Source organism: Gymnoscopelus braueri (genome assembly GCF_963280865.1).
Source record: "Gymnoscopelus braueri genome assembly, chromosome: 23".
Lineage (NCBI taxonomy): Eukaryota > Metazoa > Chordata > Actinopteri > Myctophiformes > Myctophidae > Gymnoscopelus > Gymnoscopelus braueri.
The window spans coordinates 27,798,819-27,822,087 of NC_137625.1; the positions used below are offsets into that span (position 1 = coordinate 27,798,819).

General features: G+C 40.0%; 1 protein-coding gene across 1 annotated transcript; it reads left to right on the forward strand.

Annotated features, from left to right (window-relative positions):
• Window positions 1–14,824: 14,824 nt before the first annotated feature.
• Window positions 14,825–18,072, forward strand: il22 (interleukin 22). The gene is made up of 6 exons (XM_080421628.1): window positions 14,825–14,831; window positions 15,199–15,344; window positions 15,751–15,816; window positions 16,085–16,240; window positions 16,969–17,028; window positions 17,140–18,072. The coding sequence occupies exons 2-6, from the start codon at window positions 15,207–15,209 to the stop codon at window positions 17,224–17,226; spliced, it is 507 nt and encodes a 168-aa protein (XP_080277754.1). The 5' UTR covers window positions 14,825–14,831; window positions 15,199–15,206; the 3' UTR covers window positions 17,227–18,072.
• The last annotated feature ends 5,197 nt before the right edge of the window (window positions 18,073–23,269 follow it).

Here is a 23,269-nt window from a genome sequence, read left to right on the forward strand (position 1 = left end):
ATATTTAATTTTCTGCCCAAAAAGTGTATTTTACAGAGTAGGTGGGGTGCTGAGAGGCTCCCCAGTGCGGAGAATAGACTTTCAACAACACAAAACAGCCTTTGCTTCGGTGAGTAGCGAAATGGTTTTGTTTATTTTCACTACTCTTGAGCGCTGGCAGGGCAGTGGAATTCCTTGTACATGCGCAGAGCGAGGGGTCTTCCAGGGCGTTAGAGGGAACTCACTAACGCTCTGAACCAGGGCTAAGTTGGAATTAGCACATTTATGTGAAACCTTGCTTCAATGAGATAACCACCAATACACAATATATATATACACAGGTTGGCATTCTAACATCCATTACAGGCTCCAGCGGAATTCGCAACATTTGGCACGGCGTTTCGCCTGCGGTTCGCTCGGCAGTGCCTCTCGTTGCTCAAGTCCACTAGAGACGGCGCGCCTCCGTCGTTGTAACTGTTTTTTTTTTGCCAAACTAGAACTAGGTATGTAGGTAGGTAGGTAGGTAGGTACTTTATTCATCCCCGAGGGGAAATTAAGGTGTTACAGCAACTCTCATAGAGACATCAATAAAAACACATTATAGTAATAGAAAACATCTAAAATAGGCATCTAAGCATAGTCAACCTACAACATAAAAAAATGACAATTGACAGACCAAACACTACTAAATAGTCCGATGGCTTGCATCCCACATCCCTCATCCTAAACAGCCTGATCAGCCTGATCAAGCCAACCAGATGTGGAGTTGTACAGTATTGCTGTAGGCAGAAAAGATCTCCTATAGCGCTCCTTCTTGCAGCTTGGGTGTAACAGTCTGTTGCAAAAGGAGCTTTTCTGCCCTTTCACAGTGTCATGTAGTGGGTGGGAGGGATTGTCCATGATGGCCAGGAGTTTAGTCTTCATCCTGCTATTGGCCACCTCCTCCACAGTATTCAAGGTGGTACCAAGGACAGATCCAGCTTTCTTGATAAGCCTATTCAGCCTCCTGCTGTCGCCTTCCTTGATATTACCCCCCCAACATACCACCGCATACAGCACTGCGCTGGCCACCACTGATTGGTAGAACATGTTCAACAGAGTCCTACACACACCAAAGGAGCTGAGCCTCCTCAGGAAATAAAGCCGGCTCTGGCCCTTCTTGTATAAGACATCTGTGTTCCCAGTCCAGTCCAGTTTGTTGTCCAATTCCACGCCCAGATATTTGTAGCTCTGGACCACCTCCACATCCTCTCCCTCGATGGAAACAGGAAACAGGGGGGGAGCCCCCTTCCTCCTAAAATCCACCACGATCTCCTTTGTTTTGGCAATGTTGAGTAACAGGTGGTACTGCTGTAGTCTGTTCTCACCAAGTGGGCCGAGTGGTCCGCCTCGCTGGGGACTAAACTATGCCTAAACCTAACCTTAATTTTAGATGAATAAGCGGCTTGCAAAATTCTCTTCTAATCTCTTCTATTATTGGTAGTCGCCAAATATGACAAAGACGCTGTTACTTGTCCCCCTGAAGGGTGTTTGGGTATTTGTCCAAGATTTGCTGACTGTACATTTTTACAGCACTGTGTAAATATTGTGTCCTTGTATTGTATCTCTTATGTGGACATAAATAAATTATATTTATATTATACCATTTGTAACAATCTCAGAGACCCCTGGTTTTCCCCCAGGCCCGACTTTTAGAACCAGTGGACTGTTAGCCATCACCAAATTCAGCTGTTACCATAGAAACACCTTGTTTTAGTGGCCACTGTTACCATGCTGACGCAGCACGAAGAGACGAGAGCACAAGGTTCAATAGTTTGATAAATACCTTTTATTTAAATAACACATTTGACGCACAATTTTCAGAGTTGTAAAAACGTAGTTCACACATGATTTACTGCAGGAATATCAAACAGTCAAAAAGTCCCAGTCTTGGACACACTCATCCAAGTTATTTATATAAATAATAAGCTGCAATTAATCAATCAATAAATAAGACGTCTCAGGCATCCTGATGTCTGAGGAAATATTGTCAGATTATTAATTCGTATTAAATCCTCAAAAAGAGAAACATGTTCATATACTAATCAATAAATAATAAATAAACAACTGAAAAATCATAAACACATGATGGTATAAATAAGGTGGTAAAAATACATTAATTCATAGAAAAGATATCTCAGACCACATAGAACCTGTCCTGTGTTATAAATGTCAATATTTGCTGTCATAAATATAGGGATCCATTTTTACAAAAGACATAAATACTCTAATAAATAAATAACATTAAACATCAATATTCCGTCTGATGTAAGTCAGCATATCTGTGTCCTACATTATTGGTTCTCTCTCAAAGTGGGGTCCGGGGACCCCCAGGAGTCCTTGGGGAGGTTTCAGGGGGTCCCCAGCAAAACGTGTTAATATAGCAATAACAATCATTTTAACCACTTTAACCTTTTATACTTTGGGTATTCAAAAATAGCAGATCTACAAGCTTGTAGATCTGCTATTTTTTTTTAATCGTGAAGATTTGTGCAAATCTTTGAATATATATATATTTTTTTTAAGCAAACATTTGCAACTCAAATCTTTGCTTCTGGAGGGTCCCTGGAACAAAATATTTGGGATGGGGGTCCGCGGCCAAATACATATCATTTTGGGGGTCCTTGTATGTCTATGAGTGATGTCTAGGCGTGAATACAGAAATCTTGCAGGTATGTGAACAAAATGTCGATTTCTCCGATTGCTTTGTTGATCCCCCTTTCTCCTTCCATCTGAAATACAACCAAAATATAATTATCAATATATTTATAAAGTAATGTAGCAAAAATAGAGTTCAATGGAATAGAATAATCTGTAATTTAAAGTATATAATGTGTATGTATTGTGGTTATTTTACCTTGGACAGTTTCTTCCTGAACTGCACTGCATTCTGATGCTCTTGATAATGTGTTAAATTCTACAGACAGACAGACAGACAGACAGACGGTTAATTGACAGAGACAAACACTAGTCATCAGTTACTTAGTAATATCTATTGTAGAATTCTTGTTGAAAACCAGAACCCACGCTACACAGTAACATCTTCACAGTTCATCTATCCATTTTGTCTATCCATTTTGTAAGTCAGAGAGTAACCCTTACAGCTGCGGTTCTCAACCTGTGGGTCGGGTCCCCAAATGATTTTGGCGGGTCCCCAGATGATTAGCTTGATGTGCAACATTGTTTTCTCACTCAACAGTAAACAAACCAACATACAGTGTATTCAGGGTATCTGCACATTTTGTGCCATGTGACCATTTAAATAATTCAAAGACCTTTTAAAAAAGACAATTACTGCATCAAAAGTAATCAACAAGCTATACTATGGTCAAACATTGGCCAAATTGTCAAATATTACCTGAGACGGAGGCAAAAAGAAATGAAATAGCCGAACTATTTGTAGATGCTGCTATTTCACAATATTTATCTGTGGAACAGAGACAAACTAAATGTAATGTCTCAACTCCTACATTCCAAGTGCTTGTCAGGGTGGGGGGTCCCCAGTTCAAATATGATTATTTTGGAGGGTCACAGCCTGAAAAGGTTGAGAACCACTACCTTACAGGTCCATTTGGTAAAATGTTTACATTCAATCCTCAGTGGACACTGACAATTGTACAGTGTATCTGTCTATGTCTTATATGTTGTTGCTGTTGCTTGGTTATAAACTTTGTATCTCCATATTTTAAATATTTTATTTTCAGGAATTGAATGCAATTTTACAACATTTAAAAAATTTGACAAATTAGTAGATCTCTTGTAGAATTGCCACCCGAGTGTGTGTGTGTGTGTGTGTGTGTGTGTGTGTGTGTGTGTGTGTGTGTGTGTGTGTGTGTGTGTGTGTGTGTGTGTGTGTGTGTGTGTGTGTGTGTGTGTGTGTGTGTGTGTGTGTGTGTGTGTGTGTGTGTGTGTGTGTGTGTGTGTGTGTGTGTGTGTGTGTGGTGTGTACTCACACATCCGTGTTGCTGCAGGTCAGAGCTGACTCGGGCCAGGTCAGACTTCAGCTGGTGCATCTTGGTGTGCTGGTTGTCACTCTGATGGAGGACGTTACGCAGGTAGAAGTCCAGGATGTTGGCATGGAGACAGCACACCTCCAGGTGATGCTGAATATAACAAGAGGAGGCAACTGTTAATCCCAGTGATCTGTCTAGAGCAGGGGTCCGGGACCCCTAGCGGGTCCTCAGAGATACCGCAGGGGAGCCGCCAAATCTTTGTGTGATTGGGACTTTATTTATCTATTTATTTATTCTATATGAACCACTTGAACCCTCGTATCCCTATTCTGGGGGGGAACATTAACAGAAAATAGCAGATCTACAAGCTCGAGCTTGTAGATCGGCTATTTTCGGCGAAGAGGTTTGGTGTACAGGGGAAAAAGAGCAGACCAAGTACCGGGCCAAAGGTCAAGTTTACAAAGTATTGAGGGTTTAAGTGGTTAAATGTTAAAAACACACATTTAACATGAATCCGATATGTAGTGGGGGGGTCCCTGCTTCATCTCTCTCTCAGCTAAGGGGTCCTTGGCCTGAAAAACGTTGAATACCCCTGGTCTAGATTGAAAGAGGTGAAAAAGGTAGTGCACGCTCTTCCGTGGCCCAGGTGCAAGACAAACAAAGTATCATAAAAAAGGAATAGAGTCTGCAGTGCACACTGGTGATGCTGCAAAAAGCTCCGCTTTGTATTTATTGCGTTCGTCAACGTTTCGGCCTGTTCATAACAAACCATTTTATTTTTGGTTGCGCTCGGGTGTTGCGCTCCGAGTGTAAAATCAGTCATTACGACGCCATCAAGGCACCGCCAAAATACATTTTAGTCGACTAAATCAACTGTAGATTTAGTCGACTAATCTTATGATATTTAGTCGACTAAAACTAGACTAAAACCAAAACATTTCAGATGACTAAAATATGACTAAAACTAAATGGAATTTTATTCAAAAGACTATGACTAAAACAACATACATATTTGCTGTCAAAATCAACACTGGTGTGCAGAGTGCAGACTCTATTCCTTTTCTAGATTGAAAGAGAGACATGAGTGACAAGACAACAGAGACACATAATGAGCGACAACAGAGAGAGAGAGAGAGAGGCAGACAGACAAAGAGAGAGACATGCAGGTAGATAGATAGGTTTACACGTTTTTTACCTTATTTGTGTCAGCACGGGGAATCAGTCTGATAGACGTGTCATTCTCTGTCTCTGATTGCTGGGCCTGGAGACAGACAGACAGATAGATAATTATTAAACTGATTAAGAATAATAGACTATATAAATAATTTAATGAAATGAAATGTACAGTACATTGTAATATAATTTTAACTTTAAAAAGAAACATAATAAATAAATAAATAGTATGGAATAAAATGAATGAATGAAACCAATGAGAAGGTAAATGGTCTCACATGTCTGGAGATGTCATGGACATTCTGGTAGACGTCCACATCAGACAGAGGAGCACTGAGAGAACGTTTCAATGGTCCACACAACGACCCACTGACACACAACAACACAAGCAACACAACACCGGACACACACGCCATCTTAACACCTACAGCACACACACACACACACACACACACACACACACACACACACACACACACACACACACACACACACACACACACACACACACACACACACACATAGTTATTCCCATGTAGTACAATAACATAACACATTTTATAAAATAGAATAATATAATGCGATATAATATAATACTGCATCAAATATTAGCACATAATATAATATTGCAATATATTACAGAATAGTATAGCATAATGTAACATAATATAGCACAAACTATAATGTAACAATATAATAGAACACATTATTGCATTATATAAAACATTATATAAAATCACAATATTCTAGTAAAATATGATAAATTGTGGTGTGCTCACCTGTGAGGTAAAGTCTGAAGTCTTGATAATGTGTTAACGATGTGAGTGCTGCTATTTATTTGATTCTCAGTCACGCCTCCCCAAAACCCCATGAAATATAGGACACAACCACACACACACACACACACACACCCACACACACACTGCTGAGACCGTTTACTGATAATTACATAAATCGGAAATGAAGTGTCAGTTTTTACACACATGTGCAATATACGTCACATGCTTTATCCTTGATTAACCCATAAAGACCGGGAACGCATCTGTGTAACCACTTATCTGTACAACCATTATTTCATACTTTGGCTATTCCAAAATTAGCTATTCCAAAGTTTGTACTTTTTCCCCTTTAAATGTCCATTGCCATTGACAATGTATTGGGCGCTTAAAGTTAAATATTTCAAAAACTACAAATCATTTCAAAGTAAAACATCTCAAGGAATGCTGTCCACAGTAAGGTGGAATTTTTGAACTGTGAATGGAGTTTCTAGGTGAAAGTGTTTTTTTTAGGTCCCAAAATCTTCCATCGACCGCCATTATAAATCTCTTAACTTTTAGAGGGGTACAATTCTAAAACTATGAAACATTTCAAATATTCATTTTCAGGCAAACATGTCCACATTAAGATGAACATTTTAAAGTTTGAATGGGGGTGTAAGTATGTAGGACTAGTGGCCTGCCAAAGCTTGTGCTATATTGTGCTATTAGGTTATTACAAAATATACACCCTATGTATCTCTCAAGCACACTGCACACATAATATAGGCTGTAGGCTAATAGCAAACACAAATAGGTCTAAATGAATGAAACAATTGTACATGATAAATAAAAACAAAATAATGTTCCTACATTTCAAGGTTTCAAGCCAGGATGACGTGCATTCAATAATGACATCAAAGTGCATGAGTGAGCATTACTTTCTGTGGGATATAATTTACAATGAAAACCCTATCTACTTCAAAGTATTTTATAAATCGCCATCATTTTGGTCTGCTGCCACGGATAGGAGGTTATTATTCCATCAAGAAATAGAAATATATAATAAACAAAGCATGCATACCCAGATCCAAGCGATCAAATGCACAGCAACATCCTATGCCTATGCTTGAACCACACAATGAAATTAAAACATGCAGTCAGCATGTGGTGAATATTCTGTGTTGCTCAGTATGCAACCATCTTTCACATGAACAGCTTTGTCTCTGTCTATACAGTATCAGTCCAAAGCCCATTATAGTGTCAAAGACATTATAGTGTCTAAGTCCAAAGTACTACTACTGTACATCTTCAAATATCTCCCCTGTTCAAGAGAGAGGATATATAATAGTGGTTTGGCCTTAGGTGTCCCTTACCATGCGGGAGACTGGGGTTCGAATCCCGACCGGTACATTCAGAAATGTCCTAAAATAGCTGATCTACAATCTGCACTGTATGACATAATTCTCATACTCCATTCATTATAACACAGAGATGTTATTAGACACTAAGCTATCCATGTCAACACGTCTTTAAGCTCTAGGAGTCTCAACAGTTATAAGTGACTACCGTTTAATCTAGCTGAAGAGGCAATTCATTGACCACAGTTTTGCACAATTTTAACATCCCAGACCGATCGAAATATTAATCCACTATGCCGACTAATACACCATGACATAGGAGTATGTGATAATCACAGGTAATCACAGGGCTATCTGCTTAATATATCATAATAAAAGTGCATTCAGGTATTATGAATCAATGAATTGAGTGCTAACATTTAATGTAAACATACACAACAGGACAAAGGTGAAACAGTAAGCACAGCGCTGCAGGGAATCGAACCCTGTTCCCAGCAGAAACCAGGAGTACCGACTACCAGTGCTTTTTTGCCATGTTGACACCATATGTCCATACTTGCATGGAAATGTATGAAAATAGCAACGCGCTATAGCACACTCACACTTTTTCATGTCAAGGACCACCCAAAATGTTATGTATTTGGCCGCAGACCCCCATCTCAAAATATTTTGTTCCAGGGACCCCCCCCCCCCCCCCAAGAAACAAAGATTTTAGTTAAAAGTGTATATATATATTCAAAGATTTGCACACATTTTCACGATTAAGAAAAAATGCAGATCTACAAGCTTGTATATCTGCTATTTTTGAATAGCCAAAGAAATCTTAAAATGACACAGACGCGTTCCCGGTCTTAATGGGTTAATACTAATAATATTTATCAGTCCGGATAAAGCCATATGGGTTGACCGGTACTTTAACAGGAATATGTTACAGTATGTCTACACAAGTGGTGATCGAGAACCACTTAAACTTTTTAACAGAGTAGATGTCATGTCCTGTGTTCTGGTGAATTTTGGGAGTTTGATACTTTTATCAGGCTTTACTAGCATTGGAAAATGATGGGTACATTTTGAAATTTCATCAATTAAAAAGCTAAAAGTAGGCCTACAGAAATGTATTTGATGATTAAAGACCCATCTTTAATAATAACCAAAGTGAATGAATATCTCTTTATGTTTGCATGCATGCAATTACATGTTATAACTTAGATACATGGAGTGTATGTGTACACTGTATGTGGGTATTGAGTTTATTCAGTCATAATATAGGCTACAGTAGGCTGACGGAACTAGTACAAACATGGGAAAGTTCTCATTCTACTACTCTGCCACCGTAATGTGGAATGCCCTGACATCATCCATTAAAGAATGTGAATCACCGGTTTCTTTCAAATCTGTCCTGAAAAAGCATCTAGTTAGATAGAGTGGAGTTAGATATTAATTCCCATTGAAATGAGGGGTCATACACTGCCATGGTTTTTCCTCTCCTCTGTAAACATAGCTATTTGTATTTTTTTGATGACATGTAGTCACAGCCTGTGAATATTGCCTGTGGAAATTCCGGCAATTGTCCTTGTCAGTCTATGTCAGGACACGGTGAGCAGACGTACAGGTTTGTCCAGGACTGTCCTGGTGTTAAGCTGGAGTGTCCCGAGTCCCCACAAATACCCTACTACTGCATCTGTCCACAATCCCTCACTAACAAATTGTCCCAGTTCTCACCACAATTAAATGTTATGCATGTAAGTGATATTTTGTGTTAAAATAAGTGTTAAATTGCTCTATATTCTGATAGTATTCATTGCGTCTTTAGTAAACAGAAAAACACATTTTCGGGATACAATCATGCAATCTGGAGAGATAACTCATACAGGATAAACAAGTGAAATTGATTAAACAAAAAACATAAGCAGAAGTTGGTTTGGGTGTTTACCTATGTTTGCCTATTTAGTACTTATGTCAGATATTAGATATTTTTTCACAGTACATGTTCATCGTTTGCATGGCAATGTTACATCACAAGAGAGAATCATATGGTATATTTACAGAGAGAGTAGGGGAGGGGGCGGGGGTCAGGGCGAGTTTGCATGATATGCATGTCTGTGTGTGTGTGTGTGTGTGTGTGTGTGTGTGTGTGTGTGTGTGTGTGTGTGTGTGTGTGTGTGTGTGTGTGTGTGTGTGTGTGTGTGTGTGTGTGTGTGTGTGTGTGTGTGTGTGTGTGTGTGTGTGCGTGCGTGCGTGCGTGCGTGCGTGCGTGCGTGCGTGCGTGCGTGCGTGCGTGCGTGCGTGCGTGCGTGCGTGCGTGCGTGTGTGTGTCACAAGTGGAGTTGGTGACAATCCAGTGAAGTGAGTTTTGCATCTGTCTAGGACAGTGGTTCTCAACCTGTGGTTTGGGACCCCCAGGGGGGGTCGCCACATGATTTTTGGGGGGTCCCCAGATGACAGTGAAAAACATGTGTGCCTAAAAAAAGTAAAGAAAATAAATGAAAAAAGACCACAAAGAGGCAAACATTGTGAAAATAGCTAATCTACAAGCTCACAACGCCTCGCGTTGCGAAGCCTTGTGAGATTGTAGATCATCTATTTTCACAATAGTTATGTGGAACCATGTCAGACTAAATGTAATGCCTCAACTCATACAATTCCAAGTGCTTGTCTGGGTGGGGGGGTCCCCAGTTCAAATAATTTGGGGGGGGGTCCCCAGCTCAAATATGATTATGTTGAGGGGTCCCCCGTTCAAATATGATTCTTTTTGGGGGTCGCGGCCTGAAAAGGTTGCGAACCACTGGTCTAGGACAGCAACGATTAATTTCTCAATAACTTTTTCAATTGTTCAGTTAAGCTATGCAATCTATCTAGAAGACCATAACAAATTATTGTAAAATAAGGAAATAAAGAACAAAACGATGGACAACAATCTACAAGCTCACAATGCGTTGCGTGAGCTTGTAGGTCTGACTGTTCTTTTTTAAACATCGAGAACACCATTGCCAATGTCATTGCTGATTGATTCAACAGTGACTTTGATTTCAAATGAAAATGTAAAGCGGTAAACAGTGGTGTAGAGTAAATAAGTAATACGTTGAAAACTTTAGTTACAGTACTAGTTACTTTTTAGATTTAGATTTGTATTACTAAACATGCATTAACCACTTACACTCTTCAATGATCTACAAGCTCACAATGTTGCAGGACAATCTGCAGGACATTCTGCATAATGAGTACTTTTACTTTTGCTACTTTAAGTACATTTTGATGCCAATACTTTTGTACTTTTACTCAAGTAAATTCTGAATACCAGACTTTTACTTGTAAGGGAGTATTTCTGCATTGCAGACAGTATTGATACTTTTACTTAAGTAAAACATTTGAGTACTTTTACCACCCCTGGCGGTAAATCTGTTTCCAGCATGGTGTCATGTCATGTCATGATGTCATCGACACAGATTAAGTTCACAAAACCTCAATGAACAACCATGTGACATCATCATCACTTCACTTCCGACACGCGTAGCGTGGGATGTCCAGTGTTCTGTAGAAATTACACGTTTGTGCAATGAGGAAGTAACAAGCCGTGGATGTATGTCAGCATGCTGACATACTCGCTCAGATTACGGAAAACGACAAAATAAACTACCACAGTTATGCAGATGATACACAAATCTACATAACCGTATCACCAGAGGACTATGGTTCTGATTCAATACATAATGGTCCAGTAAATGCATTGAACAAATCAACAATTGGATGTGCCAAAAGACAGATTAAAAGCCCAACTCAAATCGGTGATGTTAAAAACCTCTAGCCAAGTCATGGAGTCATGGCCTACTATCACCTCAAAAATCTAGCACAGGTTAAAGGACTTATGTCTCAGCAGGATCTAGAAAAACATGTCCATGCATTCATCTTCAATAGACTTGACTACTGTACAGCCAGTGGTGGAAGAAGTACTCAGATATGTCACTTAAGTAAAAGTAGCAATACCACAATATGAAAATACTCTGTTACAAGTAAAAGGTTACAGGAGTTTTTACTCTATGGTGTTTGTGATATGAAATGCAAGCTTACCATAATCACAGTAAACATTATCATGTCATATTCAAGGGCTTTTTTAAAACCAACTACAGTCACATTCAGTTCAGCACAGCTGAGTTGCGTGGGTCACTGTCCAGCTGACGCTCGTTGACACTCGTTAATGTTATTTGCATCAAAGCAATTATGCTGTGTTTCTGCATCAAATAGAACTACACCTAATCTAAGATTCCATCAAAGCCAATAATTTTTACATAACCCTCTCTGGTATTATATATTTTTTAGTTTGAGCTGTCGGAAATAACTAGGCTACACTTGGTTGTTAAAGTCAAGATGTAAACAATATCATAATTTGGATTAAACTGATTGGGAATATTTTTTTAAATGAGAATCGATTTTTAATCGAATCGTGAGCCCAAGAATCGGAATCGAATCGAGAATCGTTTTGATTTAAAAAAATCTATTTTTAATCGAATCGTGACCCCAAGAATCGTAATTGAATCGAATCGTGAGATAGAAGACGATTCACAGCCCTACCAAAGACCTTTCTGTTTTTTTCACAGTACATGTTCATCGTTTGCATGGCAATGTTACATCACAAGAGAGAATCATATGGTATATTTACAGAGAGAGTAGGGGAGGGGGCGGGGGTCAGGGCGAGTTTGCATGATATGCATGTCTGTGTGTGTGTGCGTGTGCGTGTGCGTGTGCGTGTGCGTGTGTGTTTTACTGTTTTCTTTTCTCTTCTGCACTGTATCTATACATTTTTACTTATTTTGTTTTATGCATCCTAATGTCATTGTATAATTGTGTTTCCTTTGCTTGATGTTCTGTGTAAAGCACATTGAATTGCCTCGTTGTTGAAATGTGCTATACAATTAAAATAGCCTTGCCTTACTTCCAGTACACACACTCTACTGGGAGACCATGTTCTATTCAGGTTCAGTCATTCTTGAAAGATCAAAGGAATAGTGTGTGAACACACACACACACACACACACACACACACACACACACACACACACACACACACACACACACACACACACACACACACACACACACACACACACACACACACACACACACACACACACACACACACACACACACACACACACACACACACACACACGCTTATCGCATGGTTTGTCATTGATCTACTTCCTGATGTGGGTGGAGCCAGGAGATTCCTACCTGTGTGATGTCACTATGTGATGTAACAGCAGGGTGTTTTCCCAACAGGTGTATTTCAGGAAGACAACAAAGAGGAAGAACTAGACAAACGTGAACTAGACAAAGTGTGTGTGTGTGTGTGTGTGTGTGTGTGTGTGTGTGTGTGTGTGTGTGTGTGTGTGTGTGTGTGTGTGTGTGTGTGTGTGTGTGTGTGTGTGTGTGTGTGTGTGTGTGTGTGTGTGTGTGTGTGTTGTATACTGTAGATAGGGATCTATATTTAGCCATGGTCTTTGTGTCAGGCCTCAATTCACCAGAAAAGAAAAAAATAACAGTTTACACAGAGGTGAGGAGAGGAGAGGAGAGGAGAGGAGAGGAGAGGAGAGGAGAGGAGAGGAGAGGAGAGGAGAGGAGAGGAGAGGAGAGGACGAGAGGAGACGAGTATCTCAGTTAAACATCTTGGTGTTTTGTTCAATGCGGTGCTGTCATTTGCATTATATCAACATCATTACCACAAGTGCCTTTATACAGCGTGGTTCTCTAGAAATGGGTCTGTGTGTACAAGGTTCAATCTGGCAAACCACTGGAACGATCAAATGCACCAAATGAATTGAGCACGCTGCCAGTAGGGCAAGGAAGTACTGTGTACTGTGTTTTATATTATTTGAAATATTAAAGCCGAAAGCTTGCCCAAATATGGACTAATAAACCACGCCATTGGTTGACCCCGTCTTGTTTCCATCTCAGTTAACATTGCCAAAATAATTGGTTATGGGTGGCAGATGCAGGGACCCTTTTTCTCGTTCAACTCATCTTTTGCTACGCAACAGCATTATCAAGACTAAGTGACAATGGGTTCTCTCACATCGGGTACAACAGGTACTTGACAGCGGGCTACAATGGGTACTCTGTCAACAGGAACATGCGTTCCTAATGCGAGCCCTGCTTTCCCACCGGGTCGTAGTAACTGCTTGCGGAACTGCTTTGCGTGCTCAGCGCTGGCACTGCTTATAGCATTGGTTCTCAAAGTGGGGTCCGGGGACCCCCAGGGGTACTTGAGGGGGTTCCAGGGGGTAATAGCAGATCTACAAGCTCATAGCGCGGCACAGAGTGCCGCGCTATGAGGTTGTATATCTGCTATTTTTGAAAGATCTTGAAAATGTGTGCAAATCTTTGAATATATATTTTTTAAAGCGAACATTTGTAACTCAAATCTTTGCTTCTGGAACAAAATATTTATAGATGGGGGTCCGCGGCCAAATACATATCATTTTGGGGGTCCTTGACATGAAAAAGTTTGAGAACCACTGGCTTAGAGGGGATGATAATTTACAATTCTGTCCCTATCGGTACATAACTCGAACGGCGCTGAGTCGGCTCTAGTGGCCTTCGCAACCTTCGCAACGTTCGGCACGGCGACTCACTCGCCTAACGGCTCGCCTGGCGGTGCCTCTCGTTGCTCAAGCCCGCCAGAGACGGCAAGCCTCCGAGGTTGTAACAGTTTTTTGCTACTACTGAACAGACTACTGCTGTACTCGGCCCACTTCTCACCAAGTGGGCCGAGCGGTCCGCCTCGCTGGGGACGACACAAACTATGCCTAAACCTAACCTTAATCCCAATACAATTATTTTACAAGCACCGTGTTGCTGTTTTGCCTTTGGGTATAGTAAATTACTTACTGATTATTGGTAAAGGTCATTGTCAGTCATTTACATAATGCCGAGCACAATTTTTGTTTACAAAGCCCAAAAGGTCAACAGAAATTTAGTATTTATAAGTTACAATGTTCAATGCCAAAACCATAATTAAATAGTTAATCATAATTATTTGTATGACGATTCATCGGCAACTAACATGTCAAGATCGTCACAACCCTGTCGCATGCCAAAAGCAGATCTACAAGCTCACGCACACGAGCACACACAATACAGACTAGACACACTAAAACAGACAGATTACAATCTGTGTGTGTGTGTGAGCATGCACAATGTCTTTTGTGTGTGTGTGTGTGGGGGGGGGGGGGGGGGGGAATTGTGTGGTGTGTGTATCATTTGTGTGCACTTAATTTGTAAGGGGTGTGAGTGTGTTTCAACTTGGACTTAATTTCCGTCTGATGTAATTATCAGTAAACAGACTCAGCAGTGTGTGTGTGTGTGTGTGTGTGTGTGTGTGTGTGTGTGTGTGTGTGTGTGTGTGTGTGTGTGTGTGTGTGAGAGAGAGAGAGAGAGAGAGAGAGAGAGAGAGTGTGGTCGTGTCCTATATTTCATGGGGTTTTGGGGAGGCGTGACTTCATCTGAAAGAATCAAATAAATAGCAGCACTCACATCGTTAACACATTATCAAGACTTCAAACTTTACCTCACAGGTGAGCACACCACAATTTTATAGAATATATAGAACATTGTGCTATATTATATTAATGCTATCCTATACTATTATATTTTGCTATGCTGTTTTATATAAAAAAAATAAAAATTGCAAATATGCTGTGATTATATTAAATTGTATTATATTATGCTCTGCTGTTTTATCATGATATTATTATATATTATAAAATGTTATGTTGTGTTATGTTATCATACAACATGGGAATAACTACTTGTGTCTTCGTGTGTGTGTTTGTGTGTGTGTGTGTGTGTGTGTGTGTGTGTGTGTGTGTGTGTGTGTGTGTGTGTGTGTGTGTGTGTGTGTGTGTGTGTGTGTGTGTGTGTGTGTGTGTGTGTGTACTGTAGGTGTTAAGATGGCGTGTGTGTCAGGTGTTGTGTTGCTTGTGTTGTTGTGTGTCAGTGGGTCGTTGTGTGGACCATTGAAACGTTCTCTCAGTGCTCCTCTGTCTGATGTGGACGTCTACCAGAATGTCCAGAACATCTCCAGACATGTGAGATCATTTACCTTCTCATTGGTTTCATTCATTCATTCATTCACCCACTTATTTTATTCATTCTACAAGCTCGTAGCGGGGCACTGAGTGCCGTGCTACGAGCTTGTAGATCTATTTTTTTGAAAAATCGTGAACTGTGCAAATCTTTGAATATACAGTATATACTGTATAAAATTGGACAAAACTCAAATCTTTGCTTCTGGGGGTCCCTGGAACAACATATTTTGAGATGGGGGTCTGCGACCAAATACATATAATTTTGGGGGTCCTTCACATGAAAACGCTTGAGCACCACTGATATAGTAACAGAAAAAGTTTTCAGAAAACTGTTAGGAAATTTTGTAAAATCTTCTTCAGGTCTTAATGGGTCTATCTGTCTGTCTGTCTGTCTGTCTGTCTCCAGGCCCAGCAATCAGAGACACAGAATGACACGTCTATCAGACTGATTCCCCGTGCCGACACAAATAAGGTAAAAACCTGTAAACCTATCTATCTATCTACCTGCATGTCTCTCTCTCTGTCTGCCTCTCCAACCCGATCGCTCTCTCTCTCTCTGTCTGCCTCTCTCGCTCTCTCTGTCTGCCTCTCTCTCTCTGTTGTCTCTCATTCTGTCTCTCTCTCTCTCTCATTCTATCTCTCCCTCTGTTGTCTTGTCACTCATGTCTCTCTTTCACTCTAGACAGATCGCTGGGATTAACGGTTGCCTCCTCTTGTTTTCTCCATCCCATAATATTCAGCATCACCTGGAGGTGTGCTGTCTCCATGCCAACATCCTGGACTTCTACCTGCGTAACGTCCTCAAAGTCAACCAAACTGACAACCAGCACACCAAGATGCACAAGCTGAAGTCTGACCTGGCCCGAGTCAGCTCTGACCTACAGCAACACGGATGTGTGAGTGCACACACACACACACACACACACACACACACACACACACACACACACACACACACACACACACACACACACACCCGAGTCAGCTCTGACCTACAGCAACACGGATGTGTGAGTGCACACACACACACACACACACACACACACACACACACACACACACACACACACACACACACACACACACACACACACACACACACACACACACACACACACACACACACTGTGGAAATACTCTATTACAGAGTCAAGTACTGTACTGTAAGTGGGTCGAGGTGGATTATTGTCTGTGTACCTCTAGATTGTACAGCACTTGAGTAAAGGTAGCCTACTTAAAGCACAATTGGCTCTTTGTTAGAAGGTTGGGTTGTGTGGTTTCCTTGCCATGATGTAACTCAGAGATATCTTGCTTTGAGAGCTGTTGCACTGTGCAATGTTAAGTCAATGAGGAGGCTATTTTTGGAATATCAATTTATATTCAACGGAGCAATGGAGCAGGATATCTCGGCAGTATTGGAGTTACGTCATGGTGAGGTAATTACACAACCCAAACCTCTACCAAAGTGTCATTGTGCTTTAATTACTTTCCACTACAGTGGAGAAATACAGTGTAGTGTGTTTGTGGAAAAGGTTTCTGGTTTTCAACAATAATTCTACCGCAAATATTACTAGATGACTAATGTTTGTCTCTGTCAAATAACTCTCTGTCTGTCTGTCTGTAGAATTTAACACATTATCAAGACCATCAGAATGCAGTGCAGTTCAGGAAGAAACTCTCCAAGGTAAAATAACCACAATACACATTATACTTTAAATGACAGATTATTCTATTCCACTCTATGCTGTTTTTGCTACATTACTATATTGATAATTATATTTTGCGTGTATTTCAGATGGGAGGAAAAAGGGGGATCAACAAAGCAATCGGAGAAATCGACATTTTGTTCACGTACCTGCAAGATTTCTGTATTAAGGGCTAGACATCAGTCCATATAGACTGTCTTCACACCTAGATGTAGAGATAGTACACAGATATACTGCCTTACATCAGACCTAAAATTGATGCTTAATTGTATTTATTTATTGGTATTTAATACATTTTTATTTATCTTTTATCAATTGGATAACTGTATTTATTTATGTGGTCTGAGACAATTTTTTTCTGTGAATTCATGTATTTTTACCACCATATTTATACCATCATGTTTTATGATTTTTCAGGTATTTATTTACTATTTATTGATTTATTTGTATATGAACATGTTTCTCTTTTTGAGGATTTTTTTACATTGGTAACTTATTAAGAATTATTAATCTGACAATGTCTCCTCAGCCTGAGGAATGGTATTGGTTGATTGATTGATTGATTGATTGAAGCTTATTTATATGAATTAATACTTTGGGTCCATGTATCCAGGTGTTGTCCATGTTGCCATGGAGGATGGCTGTTTAAGACATATTAATGAGTGTTTGACTGTTCGATATTCCTGCAGTAAATCACAAGTAACTGTATCTTTTTATAGTAAATGGATATTCCTGCAGTAAATCAAAAGTAACCGTATTTTTTTATACAGTAAATGGATATTCCTGCAGTAAATCATATGTAACTTTTTTTTATTTTTTTATTTTTTTTTACAGAAAACGGATATTCCTGCAGTAAATCACAATTGACTGTATTTTTATTTATATATATATTTTTTTTTACAGTAAATGGATATTCCTGCAGTAAACCATATGTAACTGTGTTTGTACAGTAATTGGTAAACAGCCCATGTGTTGTAACAGTTTGGCTGTTCGCCACAAATCTACCATAATGGTACGTTATCACGGCAGCCATGAAGACTGTATGTCAAATGTGTTATTTAAATAAAGTTTTTTATCAAACCTACTGAACCTTGTGCTCCTGTCTCTTTATGCTGCGTCGACATGTTAACAGTGGCCACTAAAGGGTGTCAATGGTAGCCTACTGTAACGGCATGAATTGGTGATGGCTAACCAACGATTATGCTTTGAACTAAGGATTTAGGCCTACAGTAGATGCCAGTGGTGTAAAGAATTGACTCAAGTACTGTACTCGAGTAAAAGTTTGAGGTAGGTTTACTGGAGTATTTCCAATTTTCAATACTTTTACTTCTACTCCACTACATCTCAGAGGCAAATATTGTACTTTTACTCCACTACAATTATTTGAATACTTTAGTTACTAGTTACTTTGCAGATATAAATTATTATATAATAAAACATACATTAACCACTTAAGCCCTATTTTATACATAGGCTATTTGAAAATCTACAAGCTCTACAAGCTCACAACGCGTCACATCGCAACGCCTTGTGAGCTTGTAGATCTGCTATTTTCAAACATTTTAGTACTTTTACTTTTGGTACTTTAAGTATACTTTTGTACTTTTACTCAAGTAACATTTTGAACACAGGCCTTTTAGTTGTAACAGAGTATTTTTATATTGCGGTATTGCTACTTTTACTTAATTAAAATATCTGAGTACTTCTTCCACCACTGGTAGATGCACAGAAAACAGACACACGACACGTTTTAACTGTAACTGAACACTGAAAATCAGAGCAACGAAATGAGGTGTCACTTACTTAGATCCACCCAACAGTTTTGAAACTATTCTACGACTGCAAAAGCTTTTGTACATTTTTGTAAAAACACTTTATTCTTAGAATGTATATGCTGTCATCATTTCAATTGGTGTTGGGCCGTTTACATGATCTGCCAGAGAGAATGCATCGTTTTGCTCATCAGCACATTTTTACTTATGTACATACAGTAGTATATATACATCATTGGTTCTCAAAGTGGGGTTTGCGGACCCCAAGTGCCATTGACGTGTTTTACCGCAATGGCGCAACGTGCCAATGAGGTGTTTGACGTGTTTTTGAAAAAAACATTTTTTTTTTCTTTTTTGGAAAAAAACGTTCAGAACCCAAGATATCATTTGAAGATTTTCTGCTTCATTCACTTCTTGTTTAACTTATTACTGAAAAAGGCTGTATCTCGGCTCCTGAGCACTTTTTTTTAACTATGTATTTTTCAATGTTATTATGTTATTTTCAAAAAGCAGACAATTAATGTCAACAAGGTCCAATGACCTCGTTGACATTTGTGAAACCACACAGTGCAACCCTCAGTGATTAGCACCCATCAGGGGATCGATTATACTGGAGATAAATATTCTGTGACTACTTGAAAAAGGTATAAGAAAATTGAAAAATTGCTGGCACAGTTCGCAATTATTTTTTTATTTCATTGGCACTGAATGAGTTAATACAGCATCACAATCATTTTAACCACTTTATCCATATTCTATACGTTGGCTATTTAAAGATAGCAAACATACAAGCTCACAGCACGTCACTTAGTGCTGCGCTGCGAGCTTGTACATCTGCTATTTTTGAGTATTAAGTATTAAGAATCCTTTTTTTTAACACAAAACTTCTCTTCTGGAGGTCCCTGCTGCCTGGCACAAAACATTTTCAATTTGGGGGTCCTTGAAATGAGAAAATTTGAGAACCACAGATCTATATCAGTGGTTCTCAAACATGTTTGGCTCAGGGCACCCCTGTAAACAACTTTTTCCATCCACGGCACCCCTGAATGTCCGTTTCCATTATAGGACAGACTGAAAATAACTTTCTACTTGACGTTTAACCCCTGCATCCCCATTCTGAGGGGAAACATTCGCCAAAAAATAGCCGATCTACAAGCTCACAACGCGCCACAATGTGACGCTTTGTGAGCTTGTAGATTTTTGTCGAAAAGATTCGGTGGAGACTGAAAAAGAACGCAGTTACAGCGCATTTCTTACAAAGTCCATTTTTTACAAAGTCAAATATGATCAAAGTATTCCGCGGCACCCCTGGACTTGCGTCACAGCACCCACTTTGAGAACCACACAGGTCTACATACACAGTACAGGTGTAGCAAAGCAACATGTGAGTCAACAGGTTAAGTCACTGTGCGCTGCAGCATGCGGTCACATTGGTTGCGTGTCCTCAGACGACATAAGGCAATCGCTATAGCGATTGCCTATAGGGAGCGTCCCTATAGGGACGCTCGTGTTTCATGTTCTCCTGAACCGCTTTACCCCAGGCCTCTCTATTTTGGGCATGCTATTAAAGGTGTGATACAGAGGCTACATTTAGCACGTTTCTTTTTACACACCCCCACCCGGGAGGACATAGGGGCCTTCGCCCTACTCCACGGGCCAATTGTGTAGACGTTGACGTTCCATGTTGATTTTGACAGCAAATTAGTCATAGTCTTTTGAATAAAATTCCATTTGGTTTTAGTCATATTTTAGTCATCTGAAATGTTTCCATTTTTGTCTAGTTTTAGTCGATAAATAGCCGATCTACAAGCTCACAACGCGTCTCAGTGCGACGCGTTGTGAGCTTGTAGATCTGCTATTTTCAGAGCGCAACACCCTAGCGCAACCAAACATAAAATCTCCACTAGTCCCTCCCCAACATTTTAGTCTAGTTTTTATTTATGACAAAATTGTCAATATATTTAGTCTAAGTTTTAGTCATTGTAGCTCAGTTTTTATTTAGTTTTATTTAGTTTTTATTGAGTTTTCGTCAGTGAAAAAAGGTAGTCAACGAAAATTTTTCATCATAGTTTTAGTCGACAAAATCAACACTGAGACGTTCGACAAAGCCGGATGCACCACGGTGGATTTGAACCCGCAACCCCTGCGGTGGTGAGCAGACACTTTACCACTGAGCCACCGAAGCGCTGTCTCCTTCTCCACATACTGGATGGACTTTATCTATTGTACTTTGTTGTATCAAGCAATTAATTACTTTTAATCGGGGAAGATGCACATTACATTGTACAGTATGTTACACTGTTATTACAATGTTATTACTGGTCACCCTTACGTGTTGTCATTGATATGTGTGTATACTGTATTCATGTACTGTCTAGGGACTAATGGTTTGTACATTGTACAATTCCTTCAGACAAATCCAATACTAGAGTAGAAATATATATTTTATTCCTCCAGCAGTTTCAGAAATGAACCTCCGTTATCTGCAAGCGTTTTGTTTCTGCTAATAATCCTACTTAAACATTTAGTTTTAGGCTGTGCTGCTAGAGGACAAGGTTTTTGAACATAACACAGAAACGCGTGTAAAATAATGTGTAAGTCGTAACTTGAGCCCTGTAATAGAAAGTTGAAGATGAAACCATTCCCTTATGTCAGTGGTTTTCAACCTTTTTCATGCCAAGGACCCCTTTGGCTTGTTTTTAAACATATCTGACAGGTTTTATTAGCCTCACATCACCAAGCCTGGTTTCTTTCTACTGCTCAGTGCTCGGAGTCAAACTCAAAGGTTTAAAAAGTTCCATATAGGAATGGGAGTCTGAGCTAAATACGTGGAACGCCCCTGTTCCTGTCCTCTTGGTGTACATTTTGACATGCGCGTCAATCCCGGGGGGGACGGGGGGGTTTCGTCCCCCCCTAGCTTCAGATTGGACCCCCCCAAGTCAGATTGGATCCCCCCCAGACCCCCCCCAAGTAATTTAGAATAATAAATACTTATTTAATAGAATCTGAACCCACTTTTGAAATCATGCACTGCACTCATAAACACGATGTATTTTAAAGGATTTATTTGCCCCCCCCCCCCCGTGTAAATCCCAAAATGGTTTGGTCCGCAGCACGGCTTCCTTCACTGCACGGGGAGCCGCCGGATATACCCGGGGCGAGTGTGTTTTGGGGCGAGCGTTCTTGTATTCTATCTCGACCACGGAACGCATCAACATGTGGTTTCACCGGTTTGTTTACAAGTCGCATTTGGGGAAGAAAATGCTCAACAACATAATGAGAGGATACAAGAGCTATCTGTGCTAGCTGCAAAGTGTGCATATTTAAGCAAGTATTTTAAAACAGTGAAAGCTACAGAGGAAAAAGAAACAGAAAGTGATAGACCCCCGCTGACTCAAACTAACTGACGTCCCGTGGTCCAAAGATTTGTTGTGAATAATTATAGGTAGTTTGACCAAAACCGAAGTGAAGAGGAGGACACGGAGAATGTCGGTCATCAGTGATCAAAGGATTTAGCAGCTGCAATTTTGATAATGTTAGGAGCAATGCAATGGACCTGGACCATCCCAGGCAACAGTGACACTACGACCAGGTAGGGTCCAGTGTTTCCAAATGGACTGCAGTCTGCATGTATTATGCCAAGTACTGTACATAATGAAGTTGACCAAAGTTTCTCAGCTGCATTATATTTGTTATTAGTGTCTGTCTATCCTGAAACAAACCAACTCCAAGTGCGGCTGCCTGGTGATGAGTACATTTACTAAGTTAATATAAAGAAAACTTCATGTTCTGAACAAAACTCACAAGCCTCTGTGCCAAACCTTCTATTCGTTATACTTTACAGTAGCTATTGATAATTGTAGATGGTTGATGCTCAATTCCTCTGCTCTGCTCATTATTTGAAACAGCCAGTGGTGGGTAAAATAAAATTTATATTACTCCTACTTGGCAGTTGGCTGTGCCTCGGCCTGTGTTTTGCCTTGAGGTGATCAGGGCTACTCATCCCCAAGTCATTTAGAATAATAAAAAATGAATGTTAAAATAGTATTTTGATATTAAATCAGTAAAATTAGGCAAAATAACATAACCCTAACCTAACCCTAAAACCGAAATAAAGTAACCAAAATCCAAGAAAAAAGCCTCCCAAATCCGCCATATAACCAATTTTTCGCGCACCGCGCGCGCGAGGGACCCCCCCCAGCCTCAATACAGATTGACGCCCCTGCATTTTGTAACACCATAATCAGAGCACAGCTTAATGATGGACAATGAAGCACCAGTCCCGATGGCGTCCCGTTGTGTGCCCAAATCTTTTACAGTAGGGTGCGGGCCAATGCACAATCATAGACAATCAGAAGCGGTGTGAGCTACGGATTGCAACCTACATTGCGTGCCATAATACATCCATGCACAGGGCCAAATGTATAACAGTACAGCGGTTACAGTC

Excerpts from the sequence above, each read along its gene's own strand:
- il22 (XM_080421628.1), top strand. The coding sequence starts at position 15,207 with ATGGCGTGTGTGTCAGGTGTTGTGTTGCTTGTGTTGTTGTGTGTCAGT. Across the intron at positions 15,345-15,750 it reads TCCAGAACATCTCCAGACAT|GCCCAGCAATCAGAGACACA; the intron begins GTGAGATCATTT and ends GTCTGTCTCCAG. Across the intron at positions 16,241-16,968 it reads ACCTACAGCAACACGGATGT|AATTTAACACATTATCAAGA; the intron begins GTGAGTGCACAC and ends GTCTGTCTGTAG.